We start from the raw sequence: 24,345 nt of genomic DNA, 5'->3' as shown, positions 1-24,345 counted from the left end.
CGAGGCAGCGCGGTGTGCTAGCTTGCTTAATTGGTCTGAAAATTGTGCATTATCTCCAAATAATTTGTCTTTCTTCATGCATGTCAGCATTGTGTAGCGCCAAGACAACAATTCAATTCTTCCTCTAGATGGCAGATTGAATGGATCGTTGCCGATATCATCAAGCCACCTGTTGGCATTCACACACCAGAATTCAGGCTGGAAAAAAATAGACTGTCATCATCCCTTTTTTTTTTTTTTTTTGAAAGACATGTAGATTATGTGCCACGGATCTATAAAGGTTAAAGAATGCTGGCTTTGGGGTCTTCTTATTGAGTATTATGTTATTTTATAGTTCAAATGAATATAGTATAGTTGAATACACAATCAATTTTATGTATTGTATTTATTCTTCATATTTATTCAATACGCACCAATCAGAGTAGCGCTCTCAATTTCATTGTTCATATACCAACTGTGCAATAGCAATAATGGCATTCTATTCTATTTCTATTCTATTATATGTTCTATACTCCCCACTAGTCTAAACCAAGCATTCTGATTTTTATTGTGTTTATGGAATTTGAATTACCATACATTTTCAATTAGTCGCTCTTGAGTATGTCAAATCTCAATTTTACTGCATTCTGGATGAATTTTTATAAAAATTCTAACTTTAATAGTTCAACATAAAAAGTCAGCCAAAAAAATGTCAAACCAAAAAAAAAAAAAAAAAAAAAGATTTAGGTGGACCGTTGTCCCAAGCATGCTTTTGAGAGGATTTTCAAAATAAAAGAGTCCTATATGTGTTATAAATTACTACCTATGGTACAGTTCATTTTGAAGCATTGGCTGTTTTACTATAATACAATGTCCTGACATGCAGTTCATTCTCCTGTGTGTCTTGTTGCACTTCTGGCTCCAAAAAAACATACAAACAAACAAAAAAAAAAACAGATCTTGTCCCATAGTTAAATGTGTCTATCCTGCCTGGGTCATTTTATTTTTCCCTGCTTGACATGAGAAGTGACGAGTTTTTAAGTATGCTGAGTGAGTCAGACTCTGCAGTTGGACCAATCCATCGACATGTGAGTATATTTTCATTCGTATGCTGTTTACTGATATCACTGCAAAAGTGGAGCTATAAATTGAATATATGGGTGCTGAGCTGTATTGGTTGCCATATGAGTTATTTCACAGGTGTGGCAAAAATTGGTCTGGTCTTCAAGTTACGTGATTGTAAGTCTACCCCCTGATTGGGGGTTGAAACTTACAAGAAAAAAAAAGACTCATACTTGAAAAGGTACAGTAAGTAGAAAGCGGTCATTAACTGCTGAATTGCAGCAGGTGAAAAATCCTGGAAAAGCCCCTGAAAAAAATACTCCTGAGACAAGAGAGGCAGTACCATCCATGTTTTCTACAACTGGTGTTTTATATGTGAGCATGAAACCGCTGTAATCTCCTCAAAGCACTTTTTGCTCCTCACTTTGCTTGCCTTGAAGTCAATCAAGACTTCATTGTGAGACTCGCAAGGCTTGGCGCTAGATAAGGCAATGAGAGAGGATGAAAAATTGATACCCGAAGAGTGAATCACAGTCCCTGAAGCCTCCATGGCACACGTTTTAGCTCCCGTGCTCACTTCCATAAAAGTGGATTATTACGGCAAAGAGTTTGCTGCAGCTGCCGCTCGCCCAATGCAGTGGGACGACTCGTTTTTTTTTTGCGGAGGAAATGAAACTGAGCTGCCTTCGCTTAGACCATAAAAAGCCCAAAGTTGTTTATCCATCGGACAAAAGCGTAGCGCGTACCGCACACAAACACACAGTCCATGACCGCCGTTTATTTCCAGATGTGGCCTCGCTCATATTTCATGGGGCTAACATAACATAACGGAAGCAGTTTTGCATTGATGATGTTCCCCCGGTTTGTTATAGAGAGCGCTCTACACGGTCGATTCCCATCCCCGTATTTTCGGAGCATCCGTTAATGTGTTTTGCTGAGCAACTGCCCACAAACAACACTGCTGCTAAACTCATTTTTGCTTTTTCCCCCACTAGTCAGCGCCAGAGCTGCAACAACACATCATACATCCGCTATAATTAATTTAGTAGAACATGTCTGGCCCCCGCACTGAGTCTCGCTTCTGTTTGAGATTTCTTCCTTAGAGAATTTTTTTTTTTTTATCCCCCTTGCCTCTGCCAAAGCTCCACTTTTGAGTAAATTAGCATGCGGCACAGGTTGATGTGGGTTAATCTTCCTTGTTCCTCCCCGCAGAGATAACAACTTCGTTAAGGACTTCCCCCAGCTAGCCGACGGCCTTATGGTTCTCCCCCTGCCAGTTGAGGAACAATGCAGAGGCGTTTTGTCAGAACCGCTGCCAAACGTGGACCTCCTCACAGGTAAGTGGATGTGTCGGGAGTACCAACGCTGCATGTAGGCATTTAAAAAAAAATGCATTTTTAAAGTAAAGTGTGAAGGAAGCATAATGATTGGTTAAAAAAAAAAAGTGTTTTAAACCTATTGAGTCGAGTAGATACTACTTTTCTTCAGCCTTGCACCATTGCAAGCAGTCCACTCAATTTCACAATTACCGCTAACAAGTTACGATGCTAATTATGCTTGTGATACATAAATGAAAAACAAAACAATGATAGAACATTTTTTTTAAGAAAAACGTGTATTTCTTATTTTAACGTTTTCCATTACCTCGTTCAATCCCAAAGACAGATATATCAAGAAATCGATTACTTTACGAAATCACGTACTAAAGAAATCTAATTACTTGAATTACTAAAGTATTTAATTACTTCAGTGCTTACTTACTTAAGTGTTTACTTTAGAAATTAGTGAGGCAAACTAATTAATTCCTTTAGTGCAAGCCATTGTTAGTCAAAGTCAAGTTTATTGTCATTTTCTTCACATGTGCTTAACATACAAAGGAATCACAATTGCGTTTCTCACTGTTAGACCTTCCTTTTGCCAATAAAAAAAAAGAAAAAATATAACTGATATACCTGAGATTATTAAAATATATTATGTCTTTGAGATTGAATGAGTCAAGATTATACAAAATTAATACACATTTCTATTACTTTTTTAAATATTACAATACATATATTGTAAAAAACTGTATCTTAAAGGGCATCTGTCAGACATATGTTAATTCACGATTATATTATTATTGTATTCAACAATAATTTTTTGGTATTGTCACATGACTTTTGCAATCGCCAGCAGAGGGTGTTGGAAAGACGGAGGGGCTTTTTTTTTTCTGAAATTGATGAAAATGAATGGAATGATCTAGATACTGTTCCACCAATGCAATATTCATCAAATTACTGCAATTCAATATTAAACACATTCAAGCGACATACAAATGTTGAATTGAATTCTACTCTATAGCGCTTCAATTAAATATATTGAAAGTAGAAAATCTATATTTTTATGCGGATATTCGCTTTCAATAGAATTAAAGATGCAAAAACCTCCCAAGCCATTTTCACCAAGCACATTCTATAACGCACACTATCAATACCTTTATTTAAAGTGTTCCCTTTTTTCCTGGTTATTTTCACTTGAAGCATACCGACAGTATTTCCTGAAAAATCTCTGGTCTTAAATTGTGCATTGTTTTCAGGCGATGCCAAGTTCAACGAGGCGTCAGGCTACCCCATGGTTCAACAGTGGCGAGTGCGCAGCAATTTGTACAAAGTCAAGCTCAGTTCCATCACTCTGGCTTCAGGTCAGCTTAAAAGCAATACTGCAGCGAAAGTGCATCAGTTCAACTCTGTTTTCATCTCTTGTGATTATTATCAGTCATTCTTTAACCTGGAGCGCCAACACTCTTTTACTGCTTCGTAGTTTAAGTTTTTCCCTTTGGACTGTGTTTCTCCATAACGAGCCTTTTTCTTCCAGTTTGAAAATACAATTTGAAATCTCATGTAGTATAGCAGTCATTTTGTTTAACTAACTATAACTATTTGTAGCACTAAAATACAGTGGAACCCCAGGTTACAGCATCCCTGGCTTACGTTTTTTTCATGTTACAAAGTGGAATACTACGTTTTTTCATCCCGTCTTTGCGGCATTTTTCCCGCTTTACGGCATCAATAACTGTCATGACCTGTGGGGTTGGCTGTGTTGATATTGTTTTTCCTCCCTCTTCAGGCGTTTTTAGATAATTGCTCTTATTTTCTGCTGGCGTCAAACTGCCTGCGCTGCAACGCATCACTAAGATGCTGGTCTGCTATTGGTCAGCATGACGGTGTCACTAAGGTGCTGACTTGCTAAAGATTTGATCTTGTGTGGGTGCTTACAATATTGAATTATTGTGAGTTTTAGCGCCTAATTCAAAGTTGAAATGGTTAACCATGGTCCCAAGATGGCTGGTGGTGTTGAAGGTAGAAGTAAGAAGATAATTAGTATGGAAATAAAGCTGTAGATAATCAAGAAATATGACAAAGGCTAGGCTAGGCTACCCTCGATAAGAATTATGGTCGTAAGTAGCTTGTCAACATCACTCAAAGGTAAATAAAATGTCATTTTTCCTTTATATGTTTTCTTATTTGATATTATATAATTGCGTACATGTAAATTACATATATGTAGCGCTTACTATACTTTGTTTTCAATTTTTAATGTGTATATACAATTTTGATGTTTTTACCTGGGCTTTTAACGCTAGCTAATTACCATAAGTTTCCGTTGCCCGCCATATGACAATTTCGCCTTACGATTCCAATCCCGGAACGGATTAATTGCATATGGCGAGAGTCCACTGTAGTTTGGCGCTTGTGTTTATTTTTCGGTTTTTGATCCTTTAGGTTTCGCCAAGGTTCTAAAGACGCTGTCAGGCGAGAGCACGCGTGAGGAGTTGCTGGAATTCCTCAGGCAATATGGCAGCCATTATGTGTCAGAAGCGCTGTACGGTTCCGAACTCAGCTGCAACATCTACTTTCCCAGCAAGAAGGCCCAGCAGCAGCTCTGGCTCCAGTACCAGAAAGGTGAGATGAATTAAATACACAAACCGCTTTGAAAATTATACAGAGCATAAAAATTGTGGAGGAACTCAACAGAAAACAAGTTTATAATTCATTTATTTTTCAAATCGGTTTAACTGTTCCTGAGGTGCTGAGAGATACATTTTCTTTATTTGTATAGTAACATTTTCCTGACATGATTTCTGATATCTACTCAATATTTTAGCGATTTACTGATTAGTTAATCATTTTATGACATCTCACAAGTCACACTGAACTGGATTACCGGTAGTACTTGAAAATTTTATTTTTTCTTCATTACCATGTTGTCTAGTAACGCTTGTTAATTAGTGTTACAGTTTAAAACTGTGCTGATAAACATTACCTGCCATTTTTTTTTTAGTTGTTTTGTTTTGCATAGTTTTCCACTTCTCAAAGATCATCAGTAAAATTTAAATATCAGAAGTAACATAAATGGTGAATTTTTAATCATGAATTTACTGAGGCTACTCAAAAAAAAATCAGGCAAAGAGTGTTTTCTCTTAGCTGAGGGGGTTCGGCAATACTAGATATTTTTTCATCTTTTCAAATCAGGTATCTGCCCCCCCCCCCCCCCCCCCCCCCCCCCCAAAAAAAAAAAAAAGGAAACACATTCAAATAATATTGTGACAATGTTAAGGTAGATTTAATTCAGAAATGTTTATTGCACTCGAGAGTCAACAATACAAACACAAGTTTGGACAACAACATTGTTTTTTTTTTTAAATCCATGTTTTCAACATTGTAAAATTCACATGCTCAGAGCACCTGAGAAACAGGGAGGAAGGAGTTTAGTTCAAGGACCATAATGTAAATGTTTTTTAACAATAACAATTGCAGGAGGAAATGTCAAAAGAAAGTGACACACACACACCGACATTCAGCACACTGACACAAGGACACTTGCTTTTTTTTTCTTCTTTTATATTTATAAACTTTTCTGCCTGGCGACAGATACTTTCCACTTGGATGAAGCTATAGTGTTCTAATGGAAATAGAAAACATTTCAAAAAGCACACAATGGCTTGAATGTAGTTATTTTCATCTCCTATTCACTTCATTGGAAAATGTGCACTATCTATTCTAAGGGTATGTAGCAATTTATTGTAAGTGCATTCATTTTTAAGGCTCAAACAATGTGCTCTTACGAACACAACCTGGGCTGGAAGGTGCATATTGTCAGGCGTATTTCCTATACAAGAACTAGGTTTTGGTTCTCAAAATTAAAATAAAAAAACACATGAATAAAAAAGAGATAAATAATTCATATCGTTATGGCTGTTTGTGCCACATAGTGTTGTTTTTTTTTTTTGTGGGGATAAAACAAAAGTAAGCAACATGTATACTCCATTAAAAAAGAAAAAAAATATCCCCACAAAAATGACCTATTTATGTTCAAACAAAAACATTAGTATTTTTTACAAAAATAATTATGCACACTTCAAAAAATATATTGTGGATGTAATACACCATCGTAATAGAACTCTTGTTTAAAGGAACAATGTGTAAATTTTAGACCGTTTTTTATTAAAAAGAAATACATTAAATTATTGTACATTTACAGAAACTTGCAAATAAATGCATTCTTGAGGACCAACAGTATGTTTTAAATGTATTGTAGGTCTAGTTATCATTAAATGAAATTACATGAGGGGTGGCACTCCTCTGGAGGCGGCCATGTTTGTAATAGCTACGGACAACGATAAATGCAGCACCTCCTGCTGTCCGTAATGAAAACCGGTCTAAATGTTACACGTTATCCCTTTAATGTTTTCTTTATTAAACTAAAGATACTAAGGTACAACCACAATAAGAAACATATTGCTCATTTAATAAGGTGTGCAATCTATTTTTTAGTTTTGCTGAAAAAAAAAATGCAATTAGAGTTACTATGCATTTATGTCGGGTGAATTGAGAAGACATAAATATCCTATAGCCTACGAATGCTTTAAAAGATAAGAACCAGAAACTTGTGTGTGTAGCTTTTTGTAGTGTATGCCATTTGTGATAACAAATAAGACTTTTAACACCAATACATGGACAAAGCAGCATATTTTTGTTAAATCTTAAATATTTTAGTCATAAATCACAAACTAGATTTCATCCATTTTGCATGAAACGTACAGGAGGAATTCCTAGTTTTCTAAATACGCCGTCATATGAAATTATAGTCAATTTTCAAAAAGATCCGACGAGGAAATGATGCGTCACCCCCATAAATTCAATTGGCTATGGAAACAATATTTGAGTATTAATGCCCTCTGAATCACATAGCATCGGTTACCATTTTACAGTCACATTTCTATCACGTTTCCACTCTGCTAAACAAAAGTGCACAAGTTATATCGCTCCTATCAATTTCATTGCCTATGCCAGTGTAAACGAAAACCCACAAAACCACACCAACTAGTGTCAAATTTCAGATTTGTTTTTTCTTTTCCCACAGCCATTAGTGCGTTTAACACAGCATATTAAGTGCACGCTCCCTGAATGTTACTGGATGCAGTTTACCAAAATCATTGACTCGGTCGCTAACTGCACAGTAAAACGTTAAAGCTGTCAACGTGCGATTAAAAGAGTCCACGATAAAGTGCTTGACGGGCTCGAAGCCCAGAGATTTACCCTAGTTCATCTCGCATTGCTGTTTATGGATCAGAAATAACCGATAATGAAAGGACAAACCTGTTTTGATGACAGACTGTGCCTAATTATATTATAATAATATAGAGATTATTGACTGATCATTAAGTAATACTAAAGACTGCTTTGTTGTGTTATTTTGAGCTGACGCAATTTGAATTTCTGATCTCCAATGCAAATTTTTGCGAGGCTGCAACGAGTGATTTTTGTTTTTTTAAACCAGATTAACTCATTGAATTAAACTTAAATTATATCAAATGAAACCCCAAAGATGTGTATTTATGTTTTTTTTTAGAGTCCATTCAGTCCCATGCATTGTACTCTTTTTGATTTTTTTTTCTCCTCAAGTTTTTAGCTACATTGTCGAAAAATGACTGGTTGAATATTAAACTGATTGAATTAAATTGATTAAATATTAAACTTTTCAATGACTTTACTACTAGTCAATGACATGTTCATGAATTACTTAATACCTACATGAAATCAATCATTTTAATTACTTAGTACCTAAAGTAATAGGCTACTTTGATACTTGACTACTTTATGAAATTGATTACAAATTTTTTACTTGTAGTAATTCAACAATTTATACCCAAACATTTGAGAAAATTATGACAAAAAACAATTTTTATATTTAAAAGTACCTGGGATTTAGTATCTATTTAGACTCTTAAAAAAAACATAAAAATATGTCGTTGGGATTGAATGAGTTAATTTAGGATTTATCAGCTCAATAAAGATGGATCTTTAATGTCAATCATTTTTTCAAGTAATCGATACATCAAATTTCAATAAAGGTATTTTCAATTTTTACCTCAATTAAATAATAGGTCATTTTTAAAATTGACAGTGCAAAAAAATGACATCCCCTTGTGGCAGCCAATCGACATCAAGCACGGTCTGTAAATGATTTATGAAGAAGAAATAAACCTCAAAGGCGCTGAATATTATTCTTGTTTGGTGTTTTAACACCAACAACCAATTATTATTCTTGATTAAAGTCAGCTTTTCTAGAGTGATAGGACGCCCGAATTATTTTGACATTTGTGGAAATTAAATATTAATGCATTGACAGACCTTTTTTGTCTGAGTTTAAAATGTCAAACTGCATTTGAATGCGCCACATACATTGTCCGCGTCTAACGCTGGAAACTTGTGCCGTATCAAACAATAACATAATTGATGAGCAGTTTTAGTCCTTAATATGTTTTGGGGGGGGTTCAAAGCCAGCAAATTGCGATCGGTAGCTTTGTGATGTGACAGCAACAAAAATGGAGGAGGGAGGACTTCAACTAAACAACTCACTAACATATTTACATAAAATCACGGCTACGCATTGACGTCCATGTCTTTGGATTATGATACAATGATCTTTCATTGTAGATTTTTTTTCTTGCCTGTAGTCCCAGGAAAGAAGTTGTAATTCAGACAGACACTTTGGTTTTTGCGTCGTCACATCCGTTTTCAAATGTATTGTGTCTATGTTAATAGTATTTCAGCGGTAATCCAAATATGCATTTTTTGCCTCAGCCCAGAATTTGATGCATCGCTATTAGCTTTTTTAAATAAATAATTCACTTTGGTCCATTATCTCAGAAAATAGGCAAAAATGTTTCCCAAAATAAAATCGGATGTTTGTAAATGTTTTATTTTGATTTAACACCATGGTAATCAGTCTGTTCCATCAAGGACTAAAGAAATGATACAGTCAAGAGGCTGAAATTCTAAGAATTTAGACTATTTTAAGTCTCTAAACGATCAATTATCATATATACTAAGCGATAGATTTAATTATTGATTTGAGTCCCTTTCTCAGGGGCGAACGTTGTGAGCGTGAGTGTTGGCGTTGCGAGGGGTTAGTCAGGATCCGTTCAAGGTCCCAAATGTTTGTCAAGTTTTAGTGTTTGTTCTTGTTACAAAGCGACGAGAAATACAAGCAAACATCTAGCAAATGATTGGCAAACGTTTTCCGACTTGAAGGAATCCCAACAAGATCGAGAGGCCCTAACTTTGACGAAAATTGCCAACGGTTGCCCCTAAGCGGTATAGGAACTTAATCGTTGCACCTAATTGTTGGAAAGTTAATTTCCTCGTCCTCACAGCACCTTTTGCAACCACCGAGCAAAACAAAGCTACGCTTTCCTTTTTGCGGTTCACGCCTCTAGGAGGTGGACGAGTGCCTTCTTTGAATGTACGTGTAGACTTTGACACAGTGGTCCCAGCAGTCCAGCACCAATAGCTGGCCTTTAGGTGTGGTGGCCACGCCCACAGGGCAGTTTAATCCCTCCTGGATGAGAATTTTGAACCCCCCTTCTTTGGGAAACTGCAGGATTTCCTTCCTGCCACTGTCGGTCACCAGCAGATCCCCGTTGGCGTCGACGCACATGCCGGTGATGCAGCAGAAGTCCTCCGACTCGGAGAAAAAATGGCTGAGCTGCTTGCCGAGCTGGCCGTCGGTGCCCACCGAGCCGATTGAGAAGCCGCCTTCCAGGTGGGGCTCGTTGTGGCGTTTCTCGAAGTTGAGCGCCAGGCCTTGGGTGAAGTAGACGGTTCCGGCGGCGTCGCACGTTACAAACTTGGGGCGCACCGCCGAGCACAGCCGGCTGTAGCTCACCACGCCGACGTTGCGGTCGACGGCGAGGCACCACAGTTTGCCGCCCTCCACGTCGGACACTACGAACTGACCCGACGGCATTGCGGTGATACCCCAGGGCTTGATGAGCTGGTTCTTGTGGCAGGCCACACACTGCCCGTCCATGGTGTATACTTTGACCGAGTTGTCGTAGTTATCGGTGACGCCGATCAGGCCCTGCGAAGTAACGGCGATGGATAAGGGCATGAGATTGGGCAGGTCGGCGCCAAGGAAGCTCAGGACAAAATTGTCAATGCTGCTGGCGTTTCGGCGGATTTCCCGTTGGAATCCTTTGCGGTTGAAGATCTGGATTCGGTAGTTGCCACGGTCGGCCACGAGGACCTCGCCCTGCTGGCTTACGCAGATGCTAACTGGTAAATTGAAAGAACCCGGAAGAGCTCCTTTGCAGCCCATCTTCTTCACAAATTGGCACGCCGGGGGACTTGCACAGGCGCCTCCCTGCGATTCCCCCCCTGCATCCATCGACTTTGACTTAAAGGTGCTAGGTGAGCTACTTAAAGTGTCATCTACTGCTGCCACCATGTCAACGTCCCGATAAAGATCCATAGGAGGCTCCTTGGCGCCGCCTACAGCCCCTTCTAGACCCTGAACGTCGCCCTCGAGCGCACCATCCAAAGCACATTCCGAATTGTCTGTATTGACCGTGTACATGCTTGTGGTCAGTTGCCCCACTTCTGCCGGTTTGGAGTGTTCCGGTCGGATCAACTCCGGTTGGTGAAGCTGAAAAACGGTGGGCAAGCTGCTCCTCAGATTGAGCTCCTCGTCCTCACAGCCGCCTCCATCATCCCGGAGCAGGCTGATGTCGCTCTGCCTGACCCGCATGGTCAGATAGTCACAGCAGGAGACCACCTTCACCTCAGCAATGTTCAGGAGGTACGTCTGTTCCTCAAGAACCTGCCCGTTCAGCTTTTGCACCTCTGCCATCGACGCGTTGAATGTCCGCCGAGATCGACTCAGCTCCTCTTGAAACTGAAACTCGGCCGCAGAGTAATCCTGCTGCACCGCTCGGTATTTTGCTCTTAACAGTTTGCTGACGTTTTCAATAGCTGTCTTTTTCTTTTGGATTTCGCCCATGATGTCACGCAGGCCGGAAAGCTTGCCGCCCAGGTCTTTCCGACGTTGCTCGGCAGCTATCCGAACGGGCTGAACGATATGACCGCGGTGTAGGTGGTTTTCGCCTTTGCAGAGTTCGCAAAGGACAACGGCGCAGTCGTGGCAGTACTGTCTCGGCAGGCGGCTGCAGCAAGACCCGCACATGAGCGCGGCGGTGGCTGCTCCGCACGACGTTGCGCAGTCGAGGATCTTGAGTACCGTGAGATTGTCGGCCAATTGTGAGATGCTGCTCATGCGTGAGACCTTGCTGCAGAACGGGCAGCGCACGCCATTGATGGTGTTGGCCAACAGCCTCTCCAAGCAATGGCGGCACACGGTGTGACCGCACTGGAGAAGTTTGGGTCTCATTTGGTCCTCGTTGAAGGTCTCCAGGCAGATGGGACATTCAAGGACCTCCCTCATTAGATCTGGATCGAGTGGGTAAGATGCTGTGGCCATTATGGCTTTTTGCCTGAAAGGAAGAAAACCCTCACAAGTTACTTTGGCATGAAGAATGTTGCTGGAACATTGTTTACACGTGGCAACAAGGGATGGGACAAGATCTCGTCAGATTAGTACGCTAAAAGATTTCTAGGCCCTGCACAGCACAAGATTTTTTTTGTTTGTTTTTTTTAACGTGGGGCATACAGGCAAATGTGCTTGACAGTTAATGCTCTACATGACAGTAAAATGCCTGATGAAAACTTCAAAATAAACCTTACCAGACCAAATATGATATGAATGTTTTTATTTTGAAGTTTTTCCCAGAGGTGTGTCAAGACAATGACTAACAATGACATGTCCAACTGGTAATGCAGGATGCAAAAAACAAAAACAAAAAAACAAACAAACTTAACCACACTTATGATATGTTGTATGGTACCTGTTGGCAGCGTTTAGCATAATTAACCACTAGCTAGCATGGCTCAACTGCTCCTGAGAGCAGTCTGGATATTTTTAGAGGCAGGTTAATAGATGCCAGTTACTGGCTTTGATCCTGACATCCTCATTGTTGCCATTCATACTGATCACTTTTTCACAGCCCAGGCTGACTCAAATATGTCTGTAGTAGTCACTTGGTTTCATTGACCATTATCTATGGTTTAAAGAGTTGTCAGTTTCAAACTATGTAAAACTAAGAATTGTCAAAAATATATAAAAAGTGGGCATTTATAATTAAATGTAAACGTGTTACAAGGTCTTCTGCGTTTATATTTGTTTTTCACCAAGCCAAAATAATTTATAGGTTTGTTTGCAAATATCAAAATACTGTACTCAATAACTGCAGCTCAACAGGAGGAATACAAAATGCTTTTTTCTTTGTCTGCTCGATAAAAAGGAGGACAAACATAACTAAAGAATAACATTATGCAAGTCAGTTTATTGTTTGCATGCTGTTATTTCGGTAGGGATGGATGGATGACATTGAGGACCACAAACCTGAAAGAAGAATTTAGTACATGTCCTGTGATGTGAATGCTTACCTCTTATAATTTACTCGGGTTACAATAAGAGTTCATAATATCTATTAATACGAGCATTTTTCTGCAGTACGAAGCATGTTCGAGAGTTTCGACGTCAACATTTTACGAGCCAAGCCTATCTCAAAAGGGAGTTAGCCGGTTCTTTCGTATTTTTTTTTCTTTATTTGGGGGTTAGGAAAAAGCGTGCAGACAGTGTGAACAAGCATCAAAGCTAATTATTTAGCAACCTTCATAATGTTTGGCTAATAACAAAACAGGCCACCAGAGCGAAAGGTCTCCCTTTAGAGCAAACGACACTCAAATCTCGCATACAAAATGGCTATTTCTTATTATTGCACACGCAAACTGTGCTCTCCTAACATAACGTTGTGTAAAAAAAATTACCTTCGTAAACTGGCTCACTGGTGTCAAATGAAGATGTGCTGAGACAGACGCGCTTTGCTTCGATTTCAGTTACTGCGTCCGCTGTCAGACTGCAGTGACGATTACGTCACGTACGCAAGGATACGTGCCTACGTAATTGCGTAGCCATAAGCGTCTGTCGTGATTGGCCGATAACTTGTCGGCACGCCAAACGCAAATGCCGCCTTTCACAAAATTTTTGCTGTTTGTATTTATTTTACTATTTTATTTATTATTGCAATCATTCAAGTGATCATCTTTTTAACTATTATTATTATTATTTTTATTTTTTTTAATTATCAGAAGTAGTAGTAGTAGTAGTATTCATTTATTATCAGTAATAGTTGTGTTACTACTGTCATACCGTTTATTTTCTAATTTAAGTCTCATTTTTACTTTAGCTAAATTATTCTGCAATCGTGACGCACTGTGGTACACTGTAACAGTGATGAATGAGCACACGCACACTTACAACGCTTACATCATTAAATAAAACAGAGTACTAACATCGGAATAATAATAATAATAATAATAAACATATTTTTTTGTGCCCAAAGCTTAATTTATGAATCACGAGCGTGTTTTTGTGCAGCATATTTTTATAGATGTTGTAATAACAACATGTTACTTCGTTTGCAAATGGCAAACCTTTTCAATGCCACCTATTTCTTATTCATGGTTGCGCGTGGGAGAGAGAACGACGGCACAAGTGACGTCATCTTTTTTGGGGCCAAGATAGTAATTACAGTGAATGTCCACTAGATGTCAGAATAAGTCTTCTAATATAAATGGCTCATCCGGCATGACCGTACTGTGTAAACGACAGTAAAGTAAGTAACAGAACAGCGGAAAATGATTTTTTTTTTCTTGTTGTAGTCAGCTTTGCTATCAAACACGCTTAATTATTATACAAAATATTTTACGATGGCGTAATTGGTATAGTGGATCTTAATTATAACATAATATTGTATGGATAAAGTAAACAAATTAAACATTATAAACATTATTCATACTATGGATTTATTAGATCAATTAAATGAAAATTGCATTACATTATTAACAGTAACCATAAACAATTCATGACAAATGACATACGTGACTGTGGCATATCCATTACAGTCAAGCGTTTAAATGCATATCCATACCTCTCAACATATGTGTTCCATTGCTATGGAACATATTCGCCACCTCGTCTGCTGTTGCCCCGGGCAACGCAACCCCAGCCACCCACTGGGGTTGTGTCCCAGTTGAGTAATTATACCTCAACCAACAACGACATTTTAATTCACAAGCTGGTGTGAGATCAATGGCTGGGAAAATTGGCACCATTCTTCTTGTCTGCGTGTGTATGTCTACCTGAACATCGACAGACAACTGTTGCATAAGACAAGCACGGATGAGTGCCAAAGGTTATGTGTGAAAGAGAAATGATGAGAATTATGCTGATGACGAATGTGGCAAGCTCCTATGAAAATGCATCAGGATTTTTCGCAATACTCCCCTAGGTTTTTCTTTTTGAGCGAGAAAAACAATCCGGATGTCCATTTGTTATGACATGCTCTTTTTTTTCCTCTTCCAGAGGCAACGGAGCAAAGTCTTGGCGGCGGCGGGCGTCATGAACTCAAATCGGTGCCCTTCATTAGCTACCTGACGGCATTGCAGAAGAGCCAACTGCTGTCTGACGACGCAGTTAGCGGCGTTGAGATCCGTTGTGAGGAGAAGGGCATTTGCCCACTCAGCTGTAACCTGTGCCACCACCAGAATGGGGCGGCGGGGGGCATGGCGGCGAGGGGCCGCGGCAGGGGCGGCGAGCAGCCCTCGCCTGTTCCTGTCCTGTTGGAAGTCAGTCGGGTGGTGCCTCTCTACAGTTTGGTCCAGGATAACATCACCAAAGAGGTGAGACTACTGTGTATAAACAGTGTTCCCCAAAGTGTTCCACTTTGCGCTTCACTTTTTGCCACTTCAATTCTTTTTAGGTTTTTTTTTTTTTTTCAAAAGACCAATATTTTACAGCTGCGACAACCCAATGTACAGAGAGCTGTGCTTAGATCAGTGCTTCTCAATTAGTTTTTTTGCAAAGCCCTCTCAAGGAAAGAGAAAACATTCTCCCCCTCCCGCGATGAATACGAATGATTGTTTAAGAAAATTGTATAAGGATACCTAAAATTGTATCCTTTTTAACATTAACAATAGAAAAAAAAATCATTTTAAAACCGTTTTCAACAAATTTTAACTTTACCTTTTAGAGGGGTTCGATATAGCTTAAAACAGTGGTTCTTAACTTTTTTCAGTGATGTACGCCAGTGGAAGTAACCCTTGACCAGTGCAAAGCATTTTGGGGTAAATAAATAAATAAAACATTGCATCATTGCACCATTTATTATATTTTTTACAAAAGTAAATTATTAACTTGACAGGAAACGAGACGTGGCAAGTGACAAGTTGGGTCGAACCCTTCAGGCCTGGTAGAAAATTGGCTTTTAAAAAAAATTGAATAACCTACTGAAGATAATATGTGTTATATGAACTTATTTTCCTGAAACATGTAAATAATTCAATAACTATTTAAAGGATATTTGCATGTTTGTTTGTTTTATTTGAAATCTTAAGTACCCCCTGGAGTTTGAGAACCACTGGCTTGAAGCATATTCTAAATCTGAAAAAACTAAATAGCTTAAAGTGCCTGAAATTAAAAAAAAATATCATTATTATATCATTATTCAAACTAGTACCATGGTTGAAGAACTGCACTTTTTAATGATGAAAAAAACAAAATCAATAATAATGAATGTAAATTAATCTGGAACGGTAACCAATATCTTAAATATTTTTAACCTGAAAAAAGGTATATAAAAGTGTGCAGATATTTTTTCGTCAGATTAATCATTAATTGATATTTATTAAAAAAAAATGTTGACAGCAATTTAAAAAGTTCTTAACCGACTTTGACAATGAAAGGCACCACAGCACCACCTGGTGCCATGGATGTGGAATTACACTACACAGTACAAAAGCATAGCCGGTTTCCTTGGGGGAGTCGCCCCACTATTTAAGAAGGACTGGCTGCGCATGTGGGGGAGGGGGGTGAGATGTGAGCAGATGCATGAGAGGATGAGACTTGTGGAGAGATAGCTGTAACTCTTGTTTTGTTGAAACAGAAAAATTAGTTTGTGCAAAAAAAAAAAGACAAATCCTACTTTGCGGAATTCAGTTATCGCAGGGATTTATATACTTGACAGTTGAAATTAATATTGAACAAGCCATAGTTTCTTCCTTTAAATGTATTTCCAACTGTGCTACAGACAGGAAATTTCATCCGATGTAGGGAACAACAAAATGATACAATTCATGTTCAAAAAGCAGAACAAATCAGATGTTTTTTTGGGCCATTCCATCAAGCAAGCAGTCTTCAAATCTTGATTTTTGTATTTATTTATTTACAAGACTTGATATACGATTCGTGATACAACTTTTTATGTTATTTTTTTGCATATGGTTGATTGGAATTTGAATGATGCGGATTCCTGTATCACTTCATCAGCACTTATAAAGTTGATTTGACTCCAATACGTCAATGAACCTTGTCTTTATGCTTATCATCGGCAGTTTCAACCCATCGCCTCTAGAGGGCATTGGATGGTCATTTTTATTAGTAAAGGAACCCAAGTGGCTAAAAACGATGACATCATGGTTTTCTCTCTTTGTGAGCACGTCACAGCCTCTACATGTGTGTTGCGCTTGTGCGTACCGCTAAACAAACCCGGACAGCCATATGTAATATTATCAGCATAATGGCCAAATGTTTAGACTGTGGAAGTCAATCATAAGAGTTTGCTTTTAACATAATAAAGGAAAGTGTGGGGGGGCTTTGCTGGTTAAAATGTCACGTTGAAATGAGTTTACTCCTTTTTGCTCAATTCTGCATTCATCATCGCAAAACTGCACCTCAGGGTGCTTTTCTCATGCCTGCGTATATGTACTTCCAAATAGTTCATGCATGCCCTAATCAAGCATCTAATCATCTCAACCGAACAATATCAAAGCAGGGCATATGCACACAGAGCCCTGCAAAGTGTGCGCCTCCCATAACAAGCGCCGCAGCCCCAAAGAAAAACACAGTCGATAGCAGACGATCCCTAGTGGGCCTCATCGATAGCTAAACGTGAAGGAGAGCAAAAATGTCTCCATTCTCTCTATTTCCTACCCCCCGCGCCCCCCATCACACCATCACCGTGCCTATAGCTATGGTCTTGTGGGGATGTACAGAGTGAGATGTATGTGAAGGAGGAGGACTGCAGCGGATTGCTCTTGTGAGGAAGCTCCGGGCAGGATTATTAGCTTCTTATTGATGTCATCGACCCCCGGGGAGGGAGGGGAGTCCATCACTCTCCTCTTCTTCTTCTTTTTTTTTTTTTAACTTCCTTTTGCTTCTGTTCTTGGCCCCTCTGCAAGTGCAGCAGCTGCTATCCTGAAAGGTACATTAAAAGGTACATATAACATGTATTAAATAAAGCCACAGAAAAGCACACAACTGCTCATTCTGTTTGTGTGTTCGTGTGTGTGTCCATCACACACACACACACACACACCACAAACACACCTTTGAGACTTCTTTCTACTTGGCTGCCTCGATCAGAAAAGACAGCTGCCATGTTGCAAAAGCTTTCTCCGTGATGAGCTTGTTCTTCTCATTTTATTTATTTATTTTTATTTTTTGGCTGAACCATGCAAAAAAAAAAAACAAAAAAAACAGAAGAGTAGTTGCTCAGGAGCTGAGGATGATGTAAGACACAAACTGTAGATGCGTAGGGGGCATGGGAATGAAGTACAGCATAAAAGTCTACTTTAACACCTTTTAAGGCAAATCCGAGCATCAAAAACAGCGAAGCAAAATGATTTAATTGGCCTAGCCATTAATAGTTAGCAATAACTGACATGTACACAGACCAAAAACTATATCGATAGTGAGATGTTAGGCATGTTTTTAAATATAAAATTGACCTTTAAAGACAGTAGGTGCTAAAGACAAAGGGAAGTCATGCACAGGATGATTACATGTATTTATTTATTTATTTTTACCAATCCTGCACAAATGCAAGCAGTTAGTTTTTGCATGTAGGAGGGCCCTGAAGAAAATCATTGACAGAACCAACCAATCACTGGCACTGACACTAAAAACTGACAAGTATTCCAACAAATAACTGCAAGATGTGAAATGACTGCCTATCATTTACTTTTTTCATTCGGGATTTTTTTCATTTTATAAAGTCACAATGGCCATTAACCATTACCCCCCCCCCAAAAAAAAACAAAACAAAAAAAACAAAGCTAACCCTAATTTGAGGAGAAATAAGAGTCTCCTCTGTGCAAGTTCCCAGAATCAACAGAAACCTTTTGAACTTCATTGCAGTTGGAAGAAATTCCAAAGGGTGAAAATGTGGATTTTTATGGCCCAAAGCCGACATTTTTGTCTGGAACAAAATGGTGCTCCTGACTTGAAGTACAAATAAAATTTCATTTTCGTGGTAGTAGGATGGCATTGAGATATACAAAAAACGTGCAAGTCTGACCCACAAAAATAAGTAAATAAATAAATAAGAATAACTTTAAATACTTGATAGGTGAATGATTTTTCTTGTAATAGGCTGTTGAACTGCACCCGAACCTCACTCGAGTTTTTGGTAATGGTTCCCAGAGGCTCAATCAATGTCTGGTGAATAAGAAGGGGATGTTTGTCATAAGTTTTGAAATATGCTCTCAATTGTTTGACTTCATTTTAAGAATATAAAATAAGTTCAAAGCCCTGAAAACATCTTTACATTTGAACATATTTGCAAGTGCTGGTATGTTTAATTATAGCTACAATTACAAGTGTGATTTTATTTGAAGGCAGGTTCAAATGCATTTACAAGTATGTTTGAATGCACTTATTTGAACATTTGCAAGTACATTTGATCATAGTTATCATATTTACAAGATTGTGTAATTGCAAATACATTCAAAGATATTAACAAATTCTGTGCATTCAAATGTACTTTCAAGTACAGTTGAACATATCTGTAAGAAATCATAGGAAATACAAGCATATTTGATCTTATTTGCAAGTAGATTTAAATATACGTATATTTGAACATACTCTCAAATAAGTTTGAACCTACTTGCATAAATGTGTTTGAACACATTTGCAAATACTCTCAAGCATACTTGAAAGCCAAATGCTAAAAAATAGTGTTTGTTCCCTCTATGCTAAAGGGTGCATTATGGGAACAAATGCTAAGCTTTTAGCATTAGCATACAAATACATTCAAACATACTTGCAAGTATGTTTATGCATTTTTGTGTGAACTCATTTGTAAATGTGTTTGAAAGTTCTTACATTTGAATACATTTGAATATACTGTACTAGTAAACATCTTTGAACATACTTAAAATAATGTCCAAGTGGGTTTGATAGTCAAAAATGGCAGCTCTACGTTTCCGTCTAAAATACAAAATAGTTTGTCTATACGTCTTGTATTTTTACGAAGAATTATGTAAGTGAGGGCAATTTTCTGGCAGTTGCTCAATAACTTAAAGTAATTACCCGATGCTGAACATTTAGTGTGATAATAAACTTTATTTCCCTTAACAGGCTTCTATCTGAAGTGCCTTTTTTTTTTTTAGCTAGGTCACAAATGATCTACTTTGCACTTGTGCATAAACTGTACAGAGAACATTAAAGATAAATGGGATCAGGTAGTGCCTCCTTTAGCAGCGCTATCTGGCATTGCACCTTCTTTTTAGGTTGCTGGAGCACTACATAAACTTATATGCTTGGTCGTCATTTTACCGGAGATGATGAGAAAGGCAGACATTATAATTGTAGGCTAACTTCCATCTTGTTCATTTTATCAGATCTCAACTTGGACTTGCTAATACAAGACCTTAACATTGAGTGAGGCGCTATTGGAATGGTGATCTTGAATGTTAGCATAAATCTGTGGCATGCACATTAATAAGCATCCTCGGACAGATTTGGAAAAACACCATGGCAAACATACGCGATGGCGTGCCAGTCGCCCCGTGTTGCCGTGACTGAGTTATGGCGATTCTTTTGAATAAAATGCTAGTGAGCTTAGCAGCTAATAATGCTCTACGTTGTGAAGGAAGGCTGCTGTCATGCTTGCACACAAGTGGCACCCCGTACAGGGACCTGTCTGAAAGAGGAACTGTCGAAATCAAGATTTCAATCAACGCATGCGCAAAAGTGCCCTTTATGTCCAAAATTGGCTCTAAAGACTTTGAAATCCCAGGTTGCCTCCGTGAAGATACAAACACAAACCAACCCTGAGGGTGTTTGATGAAATACCGAGGTAGCCTGGCACATTAAATTCCCAGAAAAAAGCCTGTTGCCATTTTTTTTTTAAGTACTACAGGAATGCCAAAAATGCAGCCCTAAGAAATGGTCAAAACAAAACAACAAGTATGTGCCAAAGAGTTAGTTATACATCTCATTTTTTTGTGAAGTTTGAGTTTTTGTCCTTTTTCCACATGACTCAGCAATAGTGTAAATCATCATTGAGATTTTTTGTGCATTTTTCTTTTAAATGACCCCATAGCACCCCCTAAAAATTCCTGTTTGTACATTTGACAATTTATTGAAATTGGGAGGCATCTGTACCCGCCCGAGCCATACAAAATAATCCTTTTTATTAACGATCCTATTTACCAAATCTAACTGGAAGTCTGTCATTTGACTAGCCTCTAAAATGATTTGTTTGACTGTCTTTAAATTTTGGGTGGTTCACCTTAATATAGTTGAATTGAAGTTATTGAAAGCTTTTATTTTGTTGCCTGCTGTTGCCGGGGCGACACACTGTTTGCAAGGAAAAATTATGCTATTTTTTAGCATCTAACCCAGCGGTTCCCAACCTTTCGTATCCCCGTTGAAATATGTTTTTAGCCAAGTACGCCTTAACTAGTTCAAAACATTTTTGGGTAACAAAAATCAAATAAAACATGCCATCAGTGTCTGATTTATTCAAATTTAGACCCTTTCAACCATCATTTGTATTGGTCCACAAAAAAATAATCAACTTAAAATATGTTGTCAAAAAGAAATAACTAAATTATGAATAAATTAATAAATATCAAAATGTAAAAACAAAGCCATTAATGTATTATATTGATACTGAGCTGTATTTGCCACCCATACATAGGTTATTAGGTTGTCATTGGGGACTCCGGTCATAACCTAGGCTCAGACTCATAAAAATTGCACACACATTATCCCTTGTATAACGTTTTGTATTTTGGAAAGTTCTTGTCTCATTTGCCAGTACGCCAGGACTCTAATGATACTCACAGGTGACACTGCGAATGGTACTTTGGAGCTACTCGCAGCTCCATTGTTATTTGTTTTCCTCTTTCACATTGATGACACATTATCTGTACAAAAAATGAGAAAGGCAGCTTGTTTTGTGGGTTTTCAGATGAATTTCTCTCTTGCCAGTTGCTGCTAGGTTCGGACTAATTGTGAACCTCATTGTCAACGTTTGGTTGAACCAACCCAACCGGAATGTCCATTTTCTTGGAAAGACTACTTCTGACGCGTTTCCTTGAAGTATCCCTCGTAAACTCTGATTGATTGGAATGACCGCATTAACACAGGTTTGGGCAAAAACTGTTGACAATCTCCTGCGTGAGCTGACCCTGTTCCATCGCTGGTGAACACTTTATAAATCAATACTGCAGGCCAGCTGGCCAGTGTTTTCTCGTATTAGCCGCTAAAGGTAGACAGTAATATGGTCATCTTATCATGGGCAAACTGATTAATACATCAAAGAGGTCACGGTGGCCTTCGTGGCCTTCTTGTAAGTCACGTCAGGCTTCTATGAAAATGAAAAGGTCCAAGTAGTGTTTTGGTGCCAGCGAGTCTGTCGGGGCGGCTACATGACGTCAAGGCACGGAAATTTGCCGCCGGAGTTGTCGCTGACGCTCAAGAGTCATCGTCAACGGATGCAGAGAAACAATTTCAACCCAATTCATGTTGGTATTGATAAGAGCAATGAGGATGAATGGAGGTATGTTTGGGAAAAGGCAGAAACTGATACTGAAAGCAAATCTGGACATCTAGTCGCGTCTGTCACAAACCTCCTTTACCAAAATGAAACATGATGTATAATGATTTGTCTCTTATCTTCCCATTAGTCCAAGACCCAATGTACTGTATATGCCTCCATAGTGTTCTGGGAAAGGTATCTATGGATAATCAATAAAGTAAAAGATATCACCCTCTTATCAAGTAACAGCAATGGACACACTCACTTCCCCCACTTCCAATGCATTCCATTACTAACCCAAACCCCTTTTAACCGACTTATCACTTAACATTTATTGTTATGTTAAAAAGTGATGGAGGACCAACCACTTAGTTATATGCATACCCGGAAAACTACAATAGTATTACTCTATAATATGCTCTCTTCCGCCACCCTCCCAAATTCCAGGTAATCATCTAACTGTGATATATATATATATATATATATATATATATATATATATATATATATATATATATATATATATATATATATATATATATATATATATATGAGAGAGAGCTATGTAAAATGAAATATAAAATTCCTATTCGAACTAAAAAAAAAAAATCATGGACACCTTACCTACTATCAACCCCCGCCAGATAACTTCCTAAAAACCACAATTCTAATCTCTGTTTACCCTGTGGCGCTGGCATGCACTACTTGTCAAACATAAACACAGTGGTAATCACTTTGTCTATTTTTCACATATGCAGCAAATCGTGCAGAGCCATATGGGCTCCTTGTTTTTTTTTTTTTTTCTTGAGGAATCTAAATGCATGGTGGGCCCTTGTTCTCTTTCCCCTGGAGCAGCTGAGGTCATACCTCCGATTTGTTTCGTCTGTGAGGCTGTGTAGGATTCAAGTCAGTTTTTTTTCTTCTTGACTTTTTGGAGCCAGTTTCCTGCTGACACAAGGTGGCGAGAGCCATACAAATTTTCAAGTTTCAAGATTATAAACTCATAAAACAAATTTTATGTTCAGTAGGTTATTCAATTTCATTATTGTAAAAACCCGAATCCCCCCTCCCCCATCCTAGAATGATTCGACCTAACTTGTCAGGTACCACCTCTCGTTACCTGTCAAGTTCATGATTTATTTTTGTGAACATATCTCTACTACGATCCCAAAACAGGAAACTTTAAGTTTAATATTTTTCTGAGGCCAAATATTTTTTCAGATTTTTTTCTTTTTGAGAACAGGTCTGACACTTTGTTGATTATTTTTCTGCGGACAAATATTTATGAATGAGTTAATGCTTTATTTTTGTGAAGAGATCTTTACTGTAATCCCAAAACAGGATGCTTTATGTTTAATATTTTTCTGTGGACAAATATTTATTTATAATTATTATTTTTTGAGAACAGTCACTCACTTTACTCACTTTGTAGTGATTATATTTTGCGGAAAAATATTTATTCATAATTTAGATATTTATTTTTCATCAGATTTCTTTTATGATCCAAAAGAGGACACTTTAGGTTGATATATATATATTTTTTTTTTTGTGGACCAATACAAATGAAGTTTGAAGGGTTCTAAAGTTTAAGAGATTACATTTGTGGTAGATTACATTTGTCTACCTTAGCAGCCTGTGAACCAATGTGTCCTTGGCATCGCTCCATTGAATGAAATAGCTGTGAAAATCAATAATTAATTTGGCGTGTGTACATCCGCCGACATGCAAGAGAATCGCGGTGGTCTTCAAGAAGCATTTTCGCTAAGTGACCCTCATGGTGAACAAAGGAGTGGCTCCTCTTTGTTATTTTCTGTTTGGGCGCCTGCTACCCGGCGATAATGTTTCTGTGTGGCTCCAGTGTCCTATTTTCGAGACTGTGATCAAGCACTTGTCCCAAGTTAAGTTAAGGGTGCATAAATAAACCGAGTGCTCCATTGATCCAACCGCTTGACAGGGGGAGCCAGAGTGCTTGTGAACACCCCTGAACACCCTCTATCGCTTTTGTGGCTTTAAGGGAAGCCCTGACATTATATTTT

At 38.3% G+C, this 24,345-nt stretch overlaps 2 protein-coding genes across 4 annotated transcripts in view; one reads left to right on the top strand and one right to left on the bottom strand.

Annotated features, from left to right (window-relative positions):
• The window catches only part of astn2 (astrotactin 2), a 217,083-nt gene that overhangs the window by 158,202 nt on the left and 34,536 nt on the right, over positions 1-24,345 (top strand). For all 3 annotated transcript variants that reach the window (XM_088435029.1, XM_088435030.1, XM_088435027.1), the window contains exons 14-17: positions 2,254-2,378; positions 3,617-3,721; positions 4,803-4,982; positions 14,848-15,164. In XM_088435029.1, the coding sequence (XP_088291155.1) occupies positions 2,254-2,378; positions 3,617-3,721; positions 4,803-4,982; positions 14,848-15,164 (727 nt within the window). The remainder of the gene's footprint in view (positions 1-2,253; positions 2,379-3,616; positions 3,722-4,802; positions 4,983-14,847; positions 15,165-24,345) is intronic.
• Positions 5,639-13,336, bottom strand: trim32 (tripartite motif containing 32). The gene is made up of 2 exons (XM_088435031.1): positions 13,251-13,336; positions 5,639-11,854 (listed from the first exon to the last, which is right to left on the bottom strand). The coding sequence occupies exon 2, from the start codon at positions 11,839-11,841 to the stop codon at positions 9,799-9,801; it is 2,043 nt and encodes a 680-aa protein (XP_088291157.1). The 5' UTR covers positions 11,842-11,854; positions 13,251-13,336; the 3' UTR covers positions 5,639-9,798.

Source organism: Hippichthys cyanospilos, chromosome 15 (genome assembly GCF_059441005.1).
Source record: "Hippichthys cyanospilos isolate Australia breed blue-spotted pipefish chromosome 15, RoL_Hcya_1.0, whole genome shotgun sequence".
Taxonomy (NCBI): Eukaryota; Metazoa; Chordata; class Actinopteri; order Syngnathiformes; family Syngnathidae; genus Hippichthys; species Hippichthys cyanospilos.
The sequence above is the reverse complement of the archived record's forward strand: the minus strand, read 5'-3'. Positions and strand labels throughout refer to the sequence as shown.

What these genes read in the sequence shown, in the direction of transcription:
- trim32 (XM_088435031.1), bottom strand. Translation starts at nt 11,841, where the DNA reads ATGGCCACAGCATCTTACCCACTCGATCCAGATCTAATGAGGGAGGTC.